The 21,337-nt window shown below is 56.3% G+C and overlaps 2 protein-coding genes across 20 annotated transcripts in view; one reads left to right on the top strand and one right to left on the bottom strand.

The window, feature by feature from the left end:
* Positions 1 to 1,700, top strand: part of STPG1 (sperm tail PG-rich repeat containing 1) — a 54,792-nt gene extending 53,092 nt beyond the window's left edge. For all 14 annotated transcript variants that reach the window (XM_042951932.1, XM_042951933.1, XM_042951936.1 and 11 more), the window contains one exon: positions 429 to 1,700. In XM_042951932.1, the coding sequence (XP_042807866.1) occupies positions 429 to 505 (77 nt within the window). In that variant the 3' untranslated portion in view covers positions 506 to 1,700. The remainder of the gene's footprint in view (positions 1 to 428) is intronic.
* Positions 1,701 to 6,118: 4,418 nt separating this feature from the next.
* The window catches only part of GRHL3 (grainyhead like transcription factor 3), a 49,242-nt gene continuing 34,023 nt past the window's right edge, over positions 6,119 to 21,337 (bottom strand). For 5 of the 6 annotated variants that reach the window (XM_042951919.1, XM_042951916.1, XM_042951917.1 and 2 more), the window contains exons 8-16: positions 20,619 to 20,713; positions 18,837 to 18,995; positions 18,208 to 18,286; positions 17,952 to 18,088; positions 15,907 to 15,941; positions 14,679 to 14,767; positions 13,708 to 13,793; positions 11,199 to 11,263; positions 6,119 to 6,925 (exon numbers count right to left, since the gene is read on the bottom strand). In XM_042951919.1, the coding sequence (XP_042807853.1) occupies positions 6,811 to 6,925; positions 11,199 to 11,263; positions 13,708 to 13,793; positions 14,679 to 14,767; positions 15,907 to 15,941; positions 17,952 to 18,088; positions 18,208 to 18,286; positions 18,837 to 18,995; positions 20,619 to 20,713 (860 nt within the window). In that variant the 3' untranslated portion in view covers positions 6,119 to 6,810. The remainder of the gene's footprint in view (positions 6,926 to 11,198; positions 11,264 to 13,707; positions 13,794 to 14,678; positions 14,768 to 15,906; positions 15,942 to 17,951; positions 18,089 to 18,207; positions 18,287 to 18,836; positions 18,996 to 20,618; positions 20,714 to 21,337) is intronic. The other variant, XM_042951915.1, reaches the window with a different exon arrangement.

Genomic DNA, 21,337 nt, shown 5'->3' with positions numbered 1-21,337 from the left:
GGCTCCACACCCAGTGTGGGGCTTGAACTCACAACCCTGAGACCAAGAGTCACATGCTCTACGAACTGAGCCAGCCAGGCGCCCTTCTGGAAATTTCTGGACTAAAGAAAAACAAAACCCTATCAAGCTGACACCTTGCTGCTTTAAGAGTATTGTTTTACTCCTTTTTTTTTTTTTTTTTTGTATCAAATCTGATCGAAAACTCTTTTGTAAATGTTCTCCTGTTAGGGAGTTAAAGGCTGGAAGCCGGGGTTCAAGTCCTGCCTCGGCTGGGCCAATCCCTTCCCCTCTCTGCCTCCCCACTTGTAAGTTGCAGGGACCAGGGCAGGGGTGCCCCGACATCGCCAGCTCTGATGTAGAATGCCAGGGGCTTGGGCAACCGGCCTTTTCCCTCTTAATACTGTCTTTTTCTCTCTCTCCCCTCACAGCCACGTACAAGCCAGAATTCCCTGGAAAACAGTCCTTTCTCTACAACGAGGACAACAAATGGATCCCAGTGTTGTAGGGACCTCACACAAGCTCGGGGAGAACGCTGGCCACCAGCTGCCTCACCCAGGCTCCCCAGGACGTTCATTCAGAGAATGCCCATCTCGTGTGTGACAGACGACGACTTGGAGGGCAGATCTGCCCCTGCCCCCCGTCCCCCGTGGCTGGCGTAGAGCTGGGAGGCTGCGTTTGTCCTTGTCTTGAACTGCCTCCTGGAGATTTGACACCCGCCTCCACTGACTCCAGTGGTTCCCTGAGCAGAAATGAGGGGTGGACAGAGCCCTTCTTGGTTACCTGCCATGCACCTGCCCGTGCTGGGACGTGCAGTCCTCCCCGCAGATGTAAGAGGTTCCTGAAGCTCAGGCTCGAGGGAGAAGGCTGCCACTGGCAGATTCCCCATCTAGAAGCCTGACGCTGGGCCAGGGCTCGAGGTCCAGACTGTACCTGCTGGGTGGACCACACAGGACTGCGGCCCAGGCACAACTCCCATCCTTCACCCTTGGCTTCCAGGAGCCGGGAAGGCCCAGAGGTGCTTGTGACAGCACAAGGGGGTTGCCTGGGCCCGGGCCCCCAGCTAAGCCTACGCACCTCACCTTCAGGAAGAGCATGGCCCCAGTCACCGTGGTCACTTGTGCTCGGTACCCACCTTCAGGAGAAGGCCACCACATCCGTTGAGTGGCCCAGCATTCAACAGCACACGTGGGCAGGTCACTGCTGGAGCCAGATCCCTGGAAACAGCATTCCGAGGGAGCAAGGGGGCAGGGAGGCACCGCTTGGTGCCTGCGGGTTCTTTCTTTTACTGGGACTTTCCTATCCCCGGGCCTGGCCTCCGTCTCCTCCCAGGCCTCCTGCTCAAGTTTGACACAGCCTTTGATGAATCTTTTCTGGCCTGCCACGTCCGTTTCCCCCGGCAAGAGGGAGAGATTCCCAAAGAACCAAGGGGGAATAGAAGAAACCACGCATCCCCTCCTTTCCCAAATATTGATGTTGGCGTTCACTTCTGCAAGCGGAAGGCACTGATGCAGCCCCCTCCCCGCTCCCCACGGAGTCCGGGGCCCCTCCCCTGACTTTGCTCTGTGACCAGAGGGTGAGTGGCCTTCCCGTCAGAATGGCCGCTGACTGGCCCCCCCTGTGGGGAGGGGTGGGTGAGAAAGAGGGAGGGAGAAGGATGGAATACCATATCCAATTAAACCGACTTCTTGCGTCTCGCCAAAGCTGGCCTTTTTTGTGAACCTCAGATTCCCTCAAGTGCCCGCTGCGTTGGGACGGGCGGGAGGTGGCCTGGGGCACCTCGTTAAGAGCGATGCCACCTGGACCTGGAGGCGGGACGCCCCGTGCTCCCATCCTGTCAGGTCCGGAGCTCCTTCTCGAAGGTAAAGAGTCAGGCTCGAATTCCGGGGCTCAAGGTCGACACTTGCGGGGGCCGGGCAGGCGGCACATGGGGCAAAACAGTGAGGGGCAGGGATGGGGTGTGGGAGCCGAGGCTGCTGGGCTGAAGGGGCGTCCGACACGGCTCCAGATCGGCCCACTTTCGACACAGTCTGGGGAATATTTAAAATGCCAGATCTCCTGATTTGAGACGCGGACAACCACACTGCAACTTCGAATCGCTTGCCGGGGCTAAAGGAGACTTCCGCAGGCCGTCAGCTGTCCACTTGGGTGCTAGAAGTTCTGGAAGACCCTTTCGAAGTTGTACCTTTCTTTGACCGCAGACTCTTGACAACGGGGCCAGATCCCCGCGCCTTGGTTTTTAGCAGACCGTTGGGCTAGAAGCAGCCGGCCTTGGGGTCCGGTCTCTGTGGGCCCGGGGGTCTCCGTGGGGACATGTATGGGAAAACGAGACAGGCCTCTCCTCCCTCTGGGCAGCTGGGCCGAGCACCGGCAGGTGAATACTGCCTCTCCAGAGGAGACCCCTCCAAGTGGGGTCAGGGAAGAGGGGACTCTGGGAAAAAGAGTGGCAGGGCTGCTCGTGGCCAGTCTGAATCTGTGTTCTGTCGAAGACACGATTGGAGGTGAGGCCCTGAGCTCAGAGGGTCTGTCCTGACCATGTCTAGTCTCTCTAAAGGTGTCGTTTGCCGCTCACAGCTTCATCCAGCCCAGGGATTCTCAAACCCTGGCTGTTATCACTTGGGAGGTGTTACACAGACAGCCTTGCCCAGGCCCCAACCCTCAGAGCTCTGATTTAACTGATCTGAGGTAGGGTCTGGGCCTGGGCGTTGGTATCTTTTTTTTCTGTTTTAATGTTTATGTATAATTTTTGAGAGAGAGTGAGAGAGAGTGTGCGAACAAGCGGGGGAGGGGCAGAGAGAGAGGGAGACACAGAATCTGAAGCAGGCTTCAGGCTCTAGGCTGTCGGCACAGAGCCCGACGCGGGGCTCGAATTCATCGACTGCAAGATCGTGACCTGAGCCGAAGTCAGAGGCCCAACCGACTGAGCCACCCAGGTGCCCCCTGAGCATTGGTGTCTTTATTCAAGTTCTTAGCAGGGGCATCTGGCCGGCTCAGTCGGTAGAGCGTGCAACTCTTGATCTCAGGGTTGCATGTTCGAGCCCCACATTGTGCACAGGGATTATTAAAATCTTAAAAAAAGTTCGGGGCGCCTGGGTGGCTCAGTCGGTTGAGCGTCCGACTTCGGCTCAGGTCATGATCTCACAGTCCGTGGGTTCGAGCCCCGCGTCGGGCTCTGTGCTGACCGCTCAGAGCCTGGAGCCTGTTTCAGATTCTGTGTCTCCCTCTCTCTCTGCCCCTCCCCCACTTGCACTCTCTCTCTGTCTCAAAAATAAATAAACATTTAAAAAAAAAAAAATCTTAAAAAAAGTTCTCAGCGTGATTATAATGTGTGTAGTTCGGGCTAGGATACACTGATAGCTGAATAAAGTATTTTCCAAATTTTAGTGGGCACGCATATCATTTGGATATCTCGTTAAAGGGCAGATTCTGTAGGTCTGCGGTGGGGCCTGAGAGCCTGCATTTCATTTTATTTCTTTTTTTTTAATTGAGATATAATTGACCTTATCACATTGTATTCGTTTTAGGTGTAAACATTTCTTTTTTTTTTTTCTTTTTCAACGTTTTTTTTTTTTTTTTGGGGACAGAGAGAGACAGAGCATGAACGGGGGAGGGGCAGAGAGAGAGGGAGACACAGAATCGGAAACAGGCTCCAGGCTCCGAGCCATCAGCCCAGAGCCTGACGCAGGGCTCGAACTCACGGACCGCGAGATCGTGACCTGGCTGAAGTCGGACGCTTAACCGACTGCGCCACCCAGGCGCCCCAGGTGTAAACATTTCTAACAAGCTGTTGGGCAATGCCCATGTTGCTGGTCCGTGGACCACACTTAGGGTGGCGAGGGTCTCGTAAATACACTTAATTGCTTAACTCTGGCCGTTTGTTGGCCCGTCCGCTGTTTGCCTATTTTCCCTCCTCCCTCCCTGCGCCCTCCCTCCTTTCTTCTTATTCCGTCACTTATTCATTCATTCCCTTTCCCCCCATCACTGGCAATTTGCCATCTAGGGGAGAGCTACCAGGCAGGGGATGCCCTCCCCACCGGCTGACAGCCACCTTTCCAAAGTGACTCCTGTTTGCAAAGGACCTTCCTTCACTCCTTTTCCCCCTTTTACTCTTTGGAGCAAGAGACTGTCCTAGAATGGCAGCTGTCAGGCTCAGGGGCTGCCCTTGCCCCCTGACTTCTCTAAGGGCAGGGCTGAATTTCCTCAAGCCCTGCAGGGCTCTCTTTGAGGTCCCCACGGCCTTTCTAGGCACCAACGGCCCTGGTCTCATCACATGGGGGCTTTGCTGAGAACTGAGCCCTGGTGGCTGCTGGCCACGTATGGAGCTGCCCGGCTCCCTTCCCGAACATTGCAGCAGGCTATGCACGGGTACTGATTCCTTGTGGATGCTAATTCGGCCAGACACTGCCGGATGACAAAGGCTTCAAGTTCAAGGCCTGTATAATTATGGCCTCTCTAGAGCAGTGGTTCTGGACCTTGACTGCACATTGTAATCACGGGGGTGGGTGGAGTGGTGCTTTAACGAGTTCTGAGGTCTGGGTCCACCCCCAGAAATTCTGATTTAAGTGCTCCAGGGTGGGGTCTGGCCAGTGGGGAGAGGGATAAAAGCTGCCCAGGTGACTCCAGGGTGCAAACCAAGGTCGAGAAGCACCACCCGCCCGCTTCCCAGCCTGCTTCTGGGAGGGGGGCGGGGAGCCGGCAGGAAGCTCTGAAGGAAGGACACGAACAGATGCTGAGCACCTCTGGTGCGCGCGGATGTGCCGGCACTCCGCCCGCACTCTGTCCTTCCATCCCCACACGTCATCCTGCTCTCACTTCCCGGAGGTGGCAGAGCAGCGGCGAGGCCGGGAGTGGACACGGCATCTCCGGATGCCCACAGGGTCCCCTGAGCAGTGCCGTGCAGGCCATATTGGTGGCTGAGGCCAAAGGAAACATCAGTGATGCTGATCCTGGCTTCAAAATTTTGATTATCTTGTTCATCATGGATTTTTTTTTTTTTTTGCCTTTATTAAAAAAAAAAAAAAAAAAAGCAACACATTGTGTTGATTTCTCTTGATTACTGAGCTCTTTGGCTCATCGGCCGGACCCTAGTCCTGGTGCGGACTCCAGGCAGGGCCGTGGGAACTAGGACCACAGGCTCTGGCTGTCAGAGCTGAGAGTTGGAGGCATCTGCGGTTTACAAACCTTTTAAAAAGTTTTGTTCAGACAAGTTTATGGGAAACCCTTACGTGTAAAAGGGGAAAAGCGGGTCTGAAGTCTGGAGGGTCCTCAGAAGCTGCCGCTCTCCCCTCCCCCACCTCGAGGTGGCCTCTGAGACCCAGCGGTGAGCTCTGGGGCTCTAAAGATGATAGTTACAGATGGCCGGCGTAGACCCACGCCCGTCATTTCAGAGCCGAAGAAACTGAGGCCCCGAGGTGGTCGTGCGCTAGGAAGCGGGCGAAGGAGGAAGGAAGGGCAGGTTTGTCGTCTGTTCCCTAGAGGGAATAAAGGCCTTGATTTGTAGCCGTCGTCAATGTCTGTGGTGTAAATGCTCCCCGGGCAACGTCCCAGCATGAGGTCACTGACCGCGAAGCTGGGAAGAGACGGGAGCACCAGCTTTTGTGAGCCGCTGAGTCAGCAGCGGGGAGAACGGCGAGGCCCAGAGCGTGGGGGCGGAGCTGGCAGAGAACTCCGGTCACGGTCACGTGGCTCCCAGCCTGGGGCTCCGCCCGCCGGCGCCCGCGGTGGGGTCTTTCCCGGGACTTCTTCGTCTCCAGTCAGTGGTCCTACGGGCTTGACCTTCAACCTGTGGGGCGGCGTGAGACACAGATCTCGACATCAGGCTCCCACTCCCTTCCCGGGGGCACCTCTGCTTCGCCCGTGCCCAGCCCTCGCCACCAGCCTTCGAGCCCAGGTAAAGCACCCTCAGGACAGAGGAGGAGGCGGGCCCAGTCTGCTTTCACCCTCTCTTCCGGGAAGACTTCCATCCACAGAAGGAACAAGTGTAGCGTTTGAAGTAATACATAGGTAGAATTTTATTACTAAATACCACGTGAGTATACAAAATGCATAATTGAATAACAGCTAAAAAAAAATAGTCCAAGAATGTGAAATACACATTTTTTGAAATGATAAAAATGCATCCATGAAAAATATAAAATGTTGCATATATATACAATATATACTTATATATATAACATAAATGAAAATTGTAAATAAGAAATGTGTACATCAGTGAACAGGCACGGAAGTTATTTTATACAGCAGCCACTCCAATGAATCAGCTCTATTATTTACAACTTGTATCAAGGAAATCCGGGAGAAAGAGAGTGTTTCCACCATGGTAACATTTAAAAGTTGTTTGCATTGAAAATCAAAAGAGTTTTCAAGTTAATTGACCAAAGGGTAAGGGATCCTCAGTCTGAAGTTGATGGAAGGATCAAGAATGCAGGCCGGACAGGAGTCGAGTCAGCTTTGGGAAAGAGGGTCCACTGGCACCATCTGAACGGCCAACCAGGAGATGGACTGAAAGCGGGGTCTTCCGAGAAGGAGACAGGCTATGGGAACGTTAAGCAGGACGACACTCTTTCTGGCTGGGCGGGGGCCGGCAGGAAGTCCAGGGTAGATTCAAGCATGAGATGGGGTTCAGGTCAGGATACCTCCTGGGTCCCTTCCTGACCTTGACATCCGTGGGTCTGTGATGTGTTTTTCTCAGGGAGGGCATTCAAGTAACAGCACTGGGGCATGAGCAGAGGTTGTGTGCGGCATGGGCCACTCCCCAGGGGGCTCCTTGCCTGGAGCCACCCCACGGGGCCTGAGGGTGTGGATGCTTGGGCCTCACAGCTCCTTCAGGATGATCTGAATCTTGCCATCAAGCTCCCCCATGTCCAGCAGGAAGGCGACGTGGTTGCTGTAGTGCTGGATGATGTTGTTGTCCATGTTGACCAAGATTCTGGAAGAGAAGAGGAGATGTGTCTAGGATGTGGCAGGCCCCTTGTTTCAGGGCTGCTGGGTGACAAGGATGACAGTAACGGTTACCCCCTCTTGGGTGCCAACATTCCGGGCACCTCCTGGACTTTCCCTCTGACCGTCAGAACAACAGAGACGGGTATTCACTGTCCCCCATTACGGCGGAGGCCACGATCCCCCAGTGGCCGAGCCCCACCTCCAACCACGGCCACCGCTGCGCCAGACCACCTCTCCTAATACACACGAGCGTGGACACTTCGAGCGGCTGACGTGAGATGTGTGGAGGATGCGGTGTCCCTTGGTCACCAGGCCGGACCGAGGACTCGGGCACAAAGCGAGAGTTCGAGCACAAGAGGTGTGGTGGGTGGACCAGTGTGGTTTGGGTTCAGTGGGAGGCTGCATTGTGTCATTCGGATGTGCCCGCCTGAGCCAGAGGCGGGTGCCACACGGGTGCCCTCTCAGTTCCACCCCCACGAAGCTGCCATCTCACAGATGGTACAAGACACTTGAGGGGCTCCGTCCTCTCTCCCCACACCCTCCAGGCAGGGACCTGGGCCAACCCGAGCGGGACCAAGCCTCCGCGCCGTGGGCCTCCGCAGAGGGTCAAGGCCACGGTGTTAGCCAGAGGACACCCCTCTGGCTGCTGCCTCCCCGATGAAGAGCCCGGCAAGACGTGACCTGACCTGACCACACCAGCTTCCCTTTGTAACGGAGTTGAGTGTCTGCAGCCACTCGTCCATCCACCCCACTAGCGTTTGCCAAGGCCGTTCCATGTGCAGGGCCTGCGCCCAGCAAGAACAAGGGCCACACGGAGATCCTAGAGCCTGCCCTCCAGGAATTCAGAATCTAGTAGGGCCCGAGAAAATGACTCTTTGTAACCCTGTTACTCCAGTGGGTAGAGGGGGAAGCTGAGGCTCAAAGAAGCACAGGGGTCACACAGTTAATAGATGGCAGAACTGGACTTGAATCCAGACTTCGGTTTCTTTCTGCTGTACCGGTTTTTTAGAAAGAAAAACAAAAACCCTATGAATGTAAGTTAGGAAGTGGCATATATAAGGAAGGCAAAATCCAGGGCTGGGAAAGAGTTTAGATGGCCGCAAGGTTATTTCAAGTGGGGGTGGGTGGGGGGAGTCGGGGGGCTGAGGATCTCACGTTACTGCTCCCTGCTTCCGGCAAGTAGCTGTTGGCTTTCCAGGGGAAGCTCCGGGGAGGCGGTAGCCTTGTCCCCATCGTCCCCGGGTCTGGAGGATGGAGGCCTTACAGAAGCAGCGAGCCTAAGCCTATGGCCTGTGTCGGGCCATCTCTGCAGATGCTGCTGCTTCCAGCAAGGAGGTCTGGGCGCAGGCTGCCAGGCCGGGGTGCTGACTGCCAGTGTCTCATTACGGCGCCCCCCTTCCTTAGGTCCTGTCAGCCGTTCCTTCCTTTCAGAGGGATCCTCGTCCGGGGGGCTGCAGGCTGGGAACAGACCGGAGGAGGCCGGGCCTGGGCCAGAGGGGTGAGCGCTTTGCTGGCAGCCGGGTGTGTGATTCAGATAGTGCTATTTACTGGGGGCTTCCAGATGCCAGGCCCTGTGTGCCTTACGTGCATGAACTTGAAGGCTGCCTCCCTCCCACTCCCCTGCCGGGCTCCCCGCGGGCCCCGAGTGCACACCTACACACAAGGGATCCCAGACAAGCCCTCAGACCCCTTCCCTTCAGAGGTCAGTGACAACCGGGCCCTAGAGGCAGGGCTTGTTGGGAACCACTGTCCCAGAATGTGGGCCTCTTGTCCCTTGCCAGCTACTAGCTGTCTTCTGTCCTGGTTCCCCTGAAACGCTTGGCCAGCTGCCGGGAAAACAATGTATTTGTTAATCTTTCAATCACTCAGTGGTGCTTGTAAAGCTGATTGTATCTACCTTTGTCCAGGGGACTCTCAGGAGGGTTCTGTGCAAATAAACTAGGCCATCGATTAGAATTTTCTCTCCTCCTCAGAGGAGGTGAGTCTGACGCTGAGGGAGGTGGAAAATGGGCCCGGCCTCTCCTCTCCCCAAAGCGTTTGTGTGGACTCTTCTCATTTAAGCATCTCAGAGGATGCTAGCTCTGAAAAGTGTTCATGATTGCGGGTGTGGGGGGTGTAGGGTGCTTCTGAAGGGCCGCTGAGTGATGCCCTGGGCTACGGGGTTAGGCAAATACAGGACTTGGCCACAGTCTTTGTTTGCACATCACTTGGCAGTTAGAGGAACAAGCAGGAGGCGAGGTAAAAAATGGGTGCATGCACAGGCTGGAGACAGGCCGGGATTCCTTCTGCTGGTTACGAACTATTCTGAACCTCAGTTTCCTCATCTGTAGAATTACAGATAATCACACCGAACTATGCCTGGGACTCATTTAGCCCAGCACCTGGCACACAGGACGTGCTCCACACGTGGACGCTATCATCTACCACGGGGGCTGGGGCATCCTCGCGTGTGTACCCCCACCCCCAAATCACACCGACACGTTTCCTAGCCCCTCAGCGCAGCCTGCAGTGGCATCCGTCAGGGAGCCTGGTGGCCCAGGTGCCGCTGCAGCTGGGGGGGCGTGGGCACTGGCACCAAGGGGAAGTAGGGCTGGGCTTGTCTGGGCAAAGCAGGGCCTGCCCTCTGCTATGAGGTGGATTCCGTCCCAGAGAACATGTGAGCCCCAATCTGAAACCGAAACTTGGAAGAAAAAAGCCCACAAAAAACCCTAGGTGCTCATACAACCAAAACCCAACGGATCCTTCTCCAGGGGCTGCAGGACCGCACACCACCCCCCCCCCCCCCGCCCTGCCCTTCTGGGGAGGCTGCTGGGAACCAAAGAGGAGGGAGGGCTAGAGGCCAACCCCCGGGCCTGACTGGACGGCGCCTCAGCCTGGGAACAAAACCTGCCTGGCTTTGCAAAGCCTTCTAAAAAGGAAAGCCCGTAGTCAGTGGCCACGGGGCGATGCCCAAGCACCTTCCAGGGCCGCTAGTAAGTGTAGCTGGAGTTACACCATCTAGAGCAAGAGGATGGGGTCTGAGCTGTGGGCAGAGGGCTGGGAGTGGGTCCTCTGGGCAGGGAATGGCGCTGACAATTCCTCGCTAACCCGAGGCCCCAGGCTGGGCAGGTGCAGGGACTCAGTCCACAAGGGCTGTGAAGCCAGCTCACTGGCTCTGACCACGGGACCCAAACCTGGGAAGGCAGTCACCACATGGCCCTCCGTCTCCCCTTGCCAAGGGATCTCCCGGGCAGATAGCAAAGGGTGCTGTGGTGTTTAGCACTAATCCCCAGGAACATATGGAAGGTCCTGCACCGCTGGACCCTCTGCAAGGTAAAGCTTTATTCTCTGCTGCCTCATCCAGACCTGAGCGGAAGGCCTGGGGAGCATCCCCGGGGGGCTCCCTCAAAACCACATCAACCACTTTCCAGACTCATCAGCAGCTTTGCCCTTCTGGGGCCCCCTGACTCGGCCTGTGGCCACATTGCTGGGCCCTTCTGCCTCCACGCCATTACTCTGCTGCTCCTGCTCCTGAATATTCCTTATCACCTCCAAGCCTCAATTTCCCCATCTGTGAAGCATGGGTAATGGGTGTCTACTTCATAGTGTGGCTGTGAGATTTAAGTGAGGTACTCGTAACCCAGTATCTGGCACATAGTCAAGTGAATGGTGGTCACTATCATCATCGTTACAATCAAATCACTTGGCTATCCAGCAGCCTCGGAACTTGGACCTGGGTCTTCTGATCTTTGAACCTGCGCTGCCCCTCCACCTGTGGTCTCTACAAAGACCCTTCCATCAGTCTGCCACTCCTTTCCTTCCTGGTGGTGTTCAATGTCCGGTCTCTGCAGGTGGCCTTGCCTGACTGGGGGCTTTCCACCCAACCCCATACCCCTCATCCTTTCCACGAAGCCAAGTACAAATGCTGCTTGGCATGGGCCAGGCAGAGCACACTTGCTGGGAGCTCCCAGAGCCAACACTTTTAGAGGGAAAGGGGCAGGGGCGCCTGGGTGGCTCAGTCGGTTGAGCATCTGACTCTTGGTTTCGGCTCAGGTCATGATTTCACAGTTCGTGGGTTTGAGGCTTGAGTCAGGGTCTGCGCTCATAGTGCAGAGCCTGCTTGGGATTCTCTCGCCACTTTCTGTCTGCCCCTCCCCTGCTCACGTGAATTCTCTCTCTCAAAAATAAATAAATATTAAAAATTAGAATAAAAAAAATAAAATAGAGGGAAAGGGGCAGCACAGGGGGAAGGGGGAGGGAGAGCTGTTATGAGCACTTACCCCCGCTTACATTTCTTGTAGACTTTGTAAATGTTCTCTTCAGGGAACCCATACTTCTCAGAGATCTGGAAGAAAACAGTAGGGGATGTGTTGTCTGCTGCCCAGACTGGATCCATTCCAGCCTTTCATACTAGGACTTTTTATTTCCTGATTCTGAATGTAACATACATCCATACTGTGGAAAAATCCAGAGAGGACAATTTCAATAGTCCCTAATCCTGTTTCTCAGAGATAAACGCTACTGACATCTGGGTGTGCCCTTCCCCATCTTTTGGCCATGTGTACAGATCTTTTATGTTCCACCCAGACAGCTTTATAGAACTGTTTTTAGTTATCACTGTATGTTATGAGCCTTCCCGCATCACAACAGGCTCCTGAAAAACTGCATGTTTAGTGGCTGTAAAATACCCCAAAGAGCAGCCTCCAGGTCCCCAACCTTCGCCTCTAGTCAGAACCACACTGTTCCAGCGGGTTCCACTCACCAGCTGCCGACTTCGGGCAAACTAGCTGGGGAAGCCGGTCGAAGCGCCTACCTCACAGGGGTGCTCACGTGACCAGTCTGGCCCGTGTAAAACACCTGGGTCGGTTCCTGGCGGTGGAAGGCCTCCATCAATGCTCACTGTTGTCCTTTTAGAAGGGGAGTGGTGGGGACACTCCCACCCTGTTGCGAGGGGGATTATCGAAATATTGCCCCCTTCTAGGCAGGAATTACTAACCCCATCGGATGGGGGAGGATGCTGGGCTCAACCAAGGCCCAGCCAGATCCCTGGTCTCCTGCCCCATCCCAACCGTCACGACCCAAATCACGGGTGCTCCTTCTGCAGACGAAGAACCTGCAGCTCCGAGGCCCGTGAGTGTGGCCGTGAGAGCCAGCCTGCTTCTCCCAGACCACCGGAAGTTTCCTCCGGGGCAGATGGGTCTGGTCTGGTCCCAGCTCCACCACCCGGAGGGCAGACTCTGAGCCGGTCACCAGCCTCGGCTTCCTCGTTTGCAAAACGGGCACAATAACGGGGTAAACGCACAGCGTGGTCCCGCGCAGGGACCGAGAAGATTACGTGAAGGGCCCAGTGCGGGGCCTGTGCCCTGGTGAGAGGCTCAGGCAGAGGTTACTCTGCAGTCTGGCATTACTGGCTGCGGCGAGCCTCAGACCAAGGGCTTCAGACTGACGTTCTCTCTGGGCCTTTTAGGAAGAGGGTCAGGTTTGGCTCCTCAGTTATTCTCCGCCCTGCCGGAGATCCCTCCAGTCCAGAAAAGTTCTTAGGCTATTTGTTTTAATGGCTATATGGCTAGAAGCTTCCAGGAGGAAGATCTCCATTCACTCGAAAGGACTTAGGTATTTTCTAACCATAAATTGTACAAAGAAGGCGTAAGCTGCCCCGTGTGGCGGTGAGCTCCCCATTCCTGGAAGGACACGAGTCAAGAGCAGGTACCCGCCTGGGGAGAGAGCTCAAATACCGGATGGGGACCCTTTTAGGTACTGTCCGGCCCAAAGATTCTGAGTCAATATTCAAGTGACGTTAGTGGCCTTTTGTGAGCCCAACTTCTGGGGCTGGTGCCGACCAAGCAGGGTGGACGGGATGTGAAGTGACCAGGAGGGGATAGCCGAGTGGAGAGAGCTTGGGCTGGATGGTAGCTCTGTCACTTCGGCAAGTTGCCCGACCACTGGAAGGCCGTTTCCTTGTGGGAAATGAAGAGATAATGATAGTACCCACTTTTCAGGGTTAAGAGAATATGGTGAGCTAGCAAACGCAGCTTGCTTGACACGATGCCTGGCACATAGTGGGTCTTCAGTAAAAGGAAGCTGGTGCTATTATTAGATTCATCCCCCCCCCCCCCCCCCCCCCCTCCCCCCCCCCCCCCCCCCCCCCCCCCCCCGCCTGGCATCTTGGACCTGTCTGGCTTTACTCTGTGGTTGGACCTTTAAGCACAGCCGGCCCTGGTGGAGGCTTGTGTTTGCTCGGTTTTGAGCTGAGGCACAAAGCTGCTGTGGGTTTTGTTCAAAGCTCTTTTGCCCGCTCTGGCAATCTGGGGGGTTGGGGAAGGTCTCCTTGCCCAGACACCACCTTTGGCTGCCCCCGCCAGTGCCCCCCAGCCAACCACAGGCGAGAGGAATGAGGCCCCCTGGAAAAGAAAAAAGAGAGTCTCTGGGGCCTGGCCTTTTTGGGTTTCATTCCCATTAAAACAGAAACAGGTTTGCAAAGCCAACAAAAAGCTCTGGCCTGTCAGACAGCAGCCATCAGATTAGGGAGGATTTATGGTGTGTGTGCCTCCCAGGGTGGGGCCAGGGTTCTGGCTTCGAGATAACATCACAGAGGCACGCCCCCACCAGCCAGGCCCGCAGGCCCCCCTGAAATGGGGTGGGACAGGTGGACCATCAGAAAGCCAGGGTTCCAGCATATTCCTTCTCAGAGGCTTCCTGTGGGAAATCAGAACTGTGTAGTGAAGAGTGGGGACAGGAACTCAGAGTGGGGTCCGGCCAGGGCTGGGCGGGGTTCACAGGGCCTCTTACCGCATTCCTCAGCCCCTTCAGGTCTGGCGTCTTCAACATGAGGGCGTCAAATACCTCCTCGGTCTCCCTCCGCACATACAACAGAACTGAGAGGCAAAGGGGTGGCTTTAGTGGTGAGGAGAGGGTCATTGAGCCGGGGAATACCTCACGGGATGGGGGAATCTTCAAAAGTATCATTTCGGGCATTCGATTGAATTCTGCAGGAAAGGCAAATCCTCGCTGAGGGTCTGTACCCAGATGGGAAATCCCACGGGCTCTGCAGGCCCCCCTCAGACTGTGCTGATCTGGGCAGGTTGGAATCCCTGCTCTATCACCTGCCAGCCAGGTGACCTTGAAGAAGATATTGTTACATCACTGAGCCTCACTTTATCCAAATGGGAAATGGAGGTGGCTCCACCCCCTATTTCACAGGGGTGTTGGGGAATTAATGACATGACATTTTAAACACCAAGTGCGGTATGAGGCTCCGTGCAAGGTTGCCAGAAGCTTTTGATCTTGGCTGCTGGCTGGTTTCTTCCTGATGATCAGCTATAGCCCCCCGAGGTTTGGGCACATCCCCCTCTCCCAGGAAGTTACAGATTTAGGCTGTCAGAGCCAGAAAGCCAGGTATGGAAACCCAATGCTGTTCCCACCCCCAAAAGAGAAGGGGGGGGTTGCCCAACATAATGGACCTGTTGCCTCGTCCCAGCTGCTGTGGGATGCCCAACAAGGGACATGCCCACGAGGCCAGTGGAGGCAGAAGACCTCCGGCTCCACTGTCAACTCTCCAAGCACCCTGCGTGTCACCCTTACTCCACCCTCAAGTCGTGGCCCAAATCCAGCTCCAAAGAGCTCCTTGCGCCCTCTCTGCTGGGTGGGTGCCGCCCCGGCTGCCGGGCCAGGATTGGCGTTCGAGGCTTGGGGAAGGCCCCGTGGGGGGCTGGGGGCCACGCGGTGGGCTCAGAGAACAGATGGGCCGGGAGTGAGGGTACCTCTCTGAAGATCGTCTTCCTTGGCCTTTTTGGAGGGCAGAGACTCAAACTCCTCAGCGAAGGGTGAGCAGGAGCGCTTCAGCGGCAGCCTGGGGGGTGACAGGGAGGGGCTCGTGAGGAACCCGGGACTTCCCAGAGTTGAAAGGGGCCCCAGATGTGCAGAAAACCCCATGAAGGCAGGCACAGCGCAGGAGGACGGCGGTGAAAGCAGCAGGTTCTGGAGGTGGGACTGCCTGGGTTCGAATCCCACTCAGTAGCTGGGTGACTCGGGATGAGTCTCTTAGTCCCTCAGTGTCCCCTTCTATCAAATGGGGTGACAATTAGGTAAGGCCAAGAGTACTTCATAAAGTTGTGAGGCTGAAGGACGTCACACAAACTGCTTTCAGAACAGCGTGTGACACACAGTTGCGTCTCAGTAAATATGGACTCTCGTTTCATCATCAGCGTGTTGTTCTTTTTCGGGAGAATCCACTCGGATGTGGGGCGGGGAGAGGGGGAAGCGTGGTGGCATTTGGAGGAAGACAGGCTTCGGTTCCAGCCCACTTCCGCTACTTAAGAGCTGTGTGAGCCTGGCCACGTCACTTCACTTCTCTGAGTCTCCATTTCCTCATCCGTAAAGCAGGGCAATAACCCCTGCTCGCCTGGCTGGCTGGCTGGCAGGCACTGTGGTTCGGTGTGAAAGCACCAGAGGAAAAGTACCCCTTGTCTATGGGGGAAGAGACTGATATCGACACTAAGGTGCTTTCTTATGTGTGCTTTTCCTCTCACATGCCCCCCCCCCCCCCATCCCTGCCTCACGCCCACGAGGCCATCTTTCCATTTTTTTCCCTCGGACAGATCTCTAGGCTGACACAGGGGAGGATGGGGCCCTTCGGGGCGCCTCCCTCCCTCCTCAAGTCAGGGAGGGGGTGTGTGTGGACCCCTCAGTTGGTCCTCCAGCACTGTGGCCCCTCCTAACTCTCCAAATCTGTGCTACCATCTCAGAGGCCTTTTCTTTCCCTTTTTACAAGCAGGTGTCTCGCCAGAGATTCGCCAGCTTTTCACATAAAACAAACCCATAAAAACGCAGGCAGTTTCAGTGAGAAAGGAGCGTGAATGTAGCTTGGGGGTTGGGAGCAGAGTCCCATGGCTGCTTCCTCTGTGCCCAGGCCCTGGCTTGGGGGGCAGCACAAGCAGCAGGGGGCCAGGCGGGGGGGGGGGGTGGGGGGGGGAGGGGTGAGGCCCTTACCTGTTGGAGCTGCTCTGACCTGCCGAGGGCACTGCCTGCAACGAAGAGAGAAGACATTCTCCATCACAGGCAGGCAGGAAGATGAGAGGGGCCTTCTGCTGCTGGTGGCCTTCTGGGGGGAGGGGGCACAATCTTTGTGGGGGTGAGGTGGGGAATGCGGTTGTGATGGCTTTCCAGCCCATTCTGCTCAGATTTAGTCCTCCTAGGTGAGCTGAGATCTTGAGCGGAAAGGGAGCATCCAGCCCAAGTGGAAGGGTCGGGGACTGAGCCTGGAGGTGCTAAAGGAACGCGGCCAGCTCCATGAGCCCCACCTGAGCCCCAGCTCGCCCAGAAGGGTCGGGACTGCACACCATCATGCAGGGCAGTGGAAGCTGAGGCACAGGGGAAAAGGGGGTGGGGGGAAGGGCACTCTCCGGAGGGTTCCAGAGACTGTCTGCGGCAGTCATCACCGGTTCCGTGACGTGAGGCACCGGGCCTGGTGAGTGCCTCCCGAAGGAACGCACCCAGCAGGAGGCAGAGTCGGACCGAGCGGCCCCCAGGCTCATAGGTGCAAGGGTGCCTCCCTCTTCCCCACAGAGCAGCCGTCAGCCTGGCCACAGGGCCCTCAATCCCGAGAGCGGTCATCTCCCAACTCGGGGCCTCTGGCTGGGGAGAGACACTAGGGTGATGCGGCCACCTGACTGTGGGGCCACAGAGCGCTTCCGGGGCGGGGCAGGGAAGGGAGGATGGTGGGCGCAGGAGGCCTTTAAGTGTGGACCACGGGCCACATCCGAACTAGCTGCTCTCGGGGCACCTGGGTGGCTTAGTCAGTTAGGCAGCTGGCTGTTGGTTTCGGCTCAGGTCACGATCTCACGGTTCGTGGTTTCGAGCCCCATGTCGAGTTCCATGCGTGGAATTCTCTCTCTCCCTCTCTCTGATCCCTGCTCCTATTCTCTCTCTCTCTCTCTCAAAATAAGTAAATCAACTTAAAAAAGAAAAAAAGAACTGCCTGCTCTTTCCGTTCCAGAATCTCTTATTGTTCGAGGTCAAGGCACTGAACGCATCTTGGAGGGCAAGGGCTGTTTCTGCAAACAGTCCCACCTACACGGAGGGACCTCAATGGCAGGAAATAGTCAGACTGTTTAATATGGAAGCAAACTACTAGATAGGCCCTGGAGTCTCAATTCTGCCACTGAGCTATGGTGTGGCCTTATCTGGAAAGTGGAGAGGACAGCAGTGTCTGCCTCACAGGATGGCTCACTGGCTTGAGAGGTGGTACAGCTAGAATTCCCGGGCGTGGCTTCTAAAGCCGAGGTGCCTGCGTCCACACTCTGGCTCTGCCATGTACCGTGTGGTTTTGGTCTCCGCCTCAACGTCCAGCCCACAAGTCCAGGGAGAGTCGTAGTATCGATCTCCCGGGGAGGTAGTGAAGGTTAACGCAGCCGGCGCGTGGACCGTGCTGACAGCGGCACCTGGCGCACAGCGAGCGCTCGCGGGCATTGCCGCCACCATCGTGATCCACACAGCTTTGATTCGGCTGCAATCTAATTTGGGGCTCAGAAATTCGGACCCTCCGTGTGTGCCCCAGGTGTGAACGCTTTGGTGGTTATGAAATCCCTTTCTTCGTTAACCTTCTTCTCCCCAGTAGAAAAGTTTCACTAATGTTACATATGGATGTATGTCCATGTTTTTAATCCCCTGGGATTCAATACAAGTATTTGCATCTTGATGTTAAAAAAAAAAAAGTCGGGGGCGGGGGGAACACACCTGGGTGGTTCAGTCGGTTATGAGTCTGATTCTCGATCTCGGCTCAGGTCACGATCTCACGGTTCGAGAGTTCAAGCCCTGCATCAGCTTGGGACTCTGTCTCTTTCCCTCTCTCTCTGCCCCTCCCCCACTCACTTTCTCTCTCAAAATAAATTCATTAACTTACAAATGTATATACATTGGGGCCTATAAACATCTAAATTGGTCTGTAGTGGCTGAGTGGTAGGTTTCTCCTCGCTGGGCTGTGCTGATCAGACCCCACCCAGGGGCCGAGACCCTCTCTGGCCCAAGACCCTCACCCCTCCGGGACGCTGCAGGCTGGAGAAGTGCACATTAGGGATGAACAGCACCGGTGGGGTCTCCAGATCAGCCTCAGGCCGCAAGTAGGTGGTCTCATTGCCCCTGAAGCCAGACAGCAGGCAGCCCTTCATACCTGCTGGGAAAAGGAAGGCACTGCGTCCGAGGCCCCTCTGTTCACGTCCCAAGCCTCTGCCCTCCAGTCTCCTTCTCCCCTTCACCCCAGGCCAGCCCAGCCCCTGACTCATCCCCACTGACCACTGTTGCTGGAGTCGGGGCACTTGACTTTCCTCCGGAACTGCTTTCGTTCATCATCCCGCATTTTCCTTTCTGCTCCCTGCCGGGAAGAGGGCAAAGGGGGTCACCCAGGGCCTTGAGACGGGCTGGCTGCTTTGCATCTTAAATCTGGACCAGCCATCCAGTGCTGCTTTCTTTCCAAAGTGAGACCGGGAGATGGGAAAGCACCAGCTCCCAGCCTATGCGGCCCAGCCCAGCCTTGTCTGAGGCCAGTACAGGCCACAAGAGAGAAACAGATGTGGAGAGAGAGGAACAGAGAGAGAAACAGAAGAGGGAAGTGGAGTCAGAGAGGGATGCGAAGAAGAAAGAGAAACGAGAGAGACAGACACAGAAAGAGACACGGAGAGATGCTGAGATCTAGAAAGAGATCTTCAGAAAGAGACAGATGAGAGACAGAAGCGCAGAGAGCCCGGGGAAAATGCACACAGGGGCCAAGGCAGACAGTGACGAGCACACAGAGGAGAGAGGGGTTTGGAGATCAAGAAGCAGAGACAGACCGACACACCCCACGCGGCTGGGGAGGACGCGAGGGTGGGGGCTGGCCCTCCTCCCCGCCGGGGCCCAGCAGAGGGCCCGTCCACCCCAGCCACCTTGTCACAGAAGATCTTGATCTGGCAGACGGCGCGGTGCACCAGGCGCTCAGCGCCCGAGCCACAGTCGTAGGTGTCGATCTGCAGGTTCAGGGGGACGCCCTTCACCCCCTTCTGCGAGGAGAAGTCTGTGCTGAGGCAGTTGACACCGATGAACACCTGGGGACACACAGGGGAGCTGGATAAACAGCCTGCGCCGGCGGCCAGCCCTGCCGTCCCACAACCGCCCTGCATATCGAGCCCGGGAAACGGCGCCCCTGGGAGGCACCTGTCACCACCTCTTTTCCAGATGGACAGACTTGTGCCCAGGGCAGCGGGCCAGCTTTCCCCAGGGGACACAGGGGGTGCATGGAGCACCTAGTGGGCCTGTCATGGGGAGTGGGACGGCTGGGGTCTCAACCCAAAGCCTCCCGCCCAACTCCGACGGCAGTCTGGGGTGGGTCTCAGCTGGGCACTCCCTGCCAAGCTCGCCTGACGACTGTCTGCCTGACCGACTCCTCCGTGGGGCACCAGGGCCAGACCCCGCTCCAGACTGGCCACTGTTCTCTGGGACATTTCCCTCGGAAATGGTCCTGACCTGCACAGGTAGGGGTGGGGTGCGGTGCCCGAGCAGATCCCCTTCTTTCCTCGGCTGTGGGGGGCCAGGCCCCCGGGCGCATGCCTGACATACCTCCCCCTCAGCCAACTCAGCCCTAATGCAGCTCCCACCCAGCTCACGCCTGAGAGAGACCCAAGCCTGGGGGCTTAAGAGGCTGTGAGAAAATCCCAACCGAAACCCTCCTCTCCCTTCCTACGAAACTCTTTCCCCGCCTCCCCGAACTGGAGGCCCCAGTCCCTCCTCTGGCCCCTGGCATCTGTTTGAATAATAATAATCCCTCACGTTTGTGCCTCCCTTTGTGTTTTCGGAGCCCCTTCAGCTCCGTTTCCTCCAGGCGGCCTGGACCGCTCCATGAGGCAAGCCGGGAGACAGGACCCAGCTCCCCCGCTTGTCCAGGCCAGAAATGTTCTTGCCAGGGCTGGACTCAACCGTGGAATGATAGGGCAGGCCTGGCCCAAGGAGGCAAAGGGACCCAGCCCCTGAGTGTCAGGCTAGTGCCCTGTCCACAGTGCCGGCTCTCCAAACAGAAAACCAGGGCACAGAGAGGCCCAGAAGCACACGGAAAGTTGGCCTTAGGCACCAAATGGCTGGTATGAAAGAGTCACCAGAGGCTCCATTTTCAGGCCTCTCCAGTGGGTCTGGCGCCGGGCCCATCTCTTAGACACGCATGATCCCATGGAATAAATCCCCACCCCAGCCCCAGGAGGTGGACTCCTTTCCCTCCTTACGGACGCGGGAAACCATGTAACGGATCTCAGCCTCATCTACCAGACTCCAAAGCATTTCTCCTGCCACACTGACGGCCTGCAAGTCAGGGAAGCTGGTGTCCTCGGTGGCTTACCGTGTGACCTTGCACGAGGCTCAGTTCTCCCATCTGGTGAGTGGGTGGATCGGATTCGTAACGGCAGCCACCGCTTAGGTGCCAGACTGTGCTCTACTGTCACTTATCTCCCGTGATCCTCCCGTCAACCTCTCAGTGGGTGCTACAACTGCACCCCAATTTGATGGCCGAGGCGCCAGTCCAAGGTCACAGAGCTGGAGGTAGGCCTAGCCCTTCTGGCTTTAGAGCCAGTGCTGTGTGCCCTGCCTCCCCCGTAGGCGCCCTCATCAGAGCGGCTGCCACAATCCCAGGTGCCCATCTGGGGACTTGTGAGTGACCAGCCCCATCACAGCCACACACTGACCTTGGCCTCCTCGTTGACATTCCACACGAAGGACAATGCATTATAGGCCACCTCCTCGATGTGTTGCACGGTGTTGAAGTTTTCTTTGCAGTCGGCTGAAATCACAGGAGACCAGGAGAGTCAGGAGGAAAGGGGTTTGGGGACGTGGTGGGGAGGTGTTTGTACTGTCTTCCCCAAGAACCATCCCTCAATTGGGGTGGGGGGGGGGGGCAGGGGCAGGTGAGCAGGGGGAAGGAAGGACTGATTGCTGCGCCCTGAGTTACAGATGCAAAAACTGAGCTCCAACCTGGGAAGCAGATCTGCCCACACCCCACAGAGAATCCCTAACTCTGCCAACTAGGTCAGGGCCCTCATGATTTTGGGGTGGGGGTTAGCGTTCTCACTGGGACTGTGATTGAGGAGATCTCCCAGATAAAATACTAGTAGTAGTGATGAGGGCAGTGATGGTGGTAGGAATATCGAACAAACGGTAGAACCACCACCCCGTTTATTGAACACGTCAATGTGGCGAGCCCTCTGTTAATCCTCACGACGATGCTATGTATACGCAGTTTACACACGCAAAAAATGAAGCTCGGAGAAGTCGGGACACTTGACCAGGGTCACACAGCTTAAAAAAAAAAAAAAAAAAAAAAAGGCACAGCAAGAATGGAGCTCAGCTTTGGCCCCTGAACACAGGCTCCTACCCACTTGCTATGTAGCCTCTCAGTTAAGTCACA

This window comes from Panthera leo, chromosome C1, assembly GCF_018350215.1.
Source record: "Panthera leo isolate Ple1 chromosome C1, P.leo_Ple1_pat1.1, whole genome shotgun sequence".
Taxonomy (NCBI): Eukaryota; Metazoa; Chordata; class Mammalia; order Carnivora; family Felidae; genus Panthera; species Panthera leo.
This window is presented reverse-complemented; position numbering and strand designations above follow the sequence as displayed.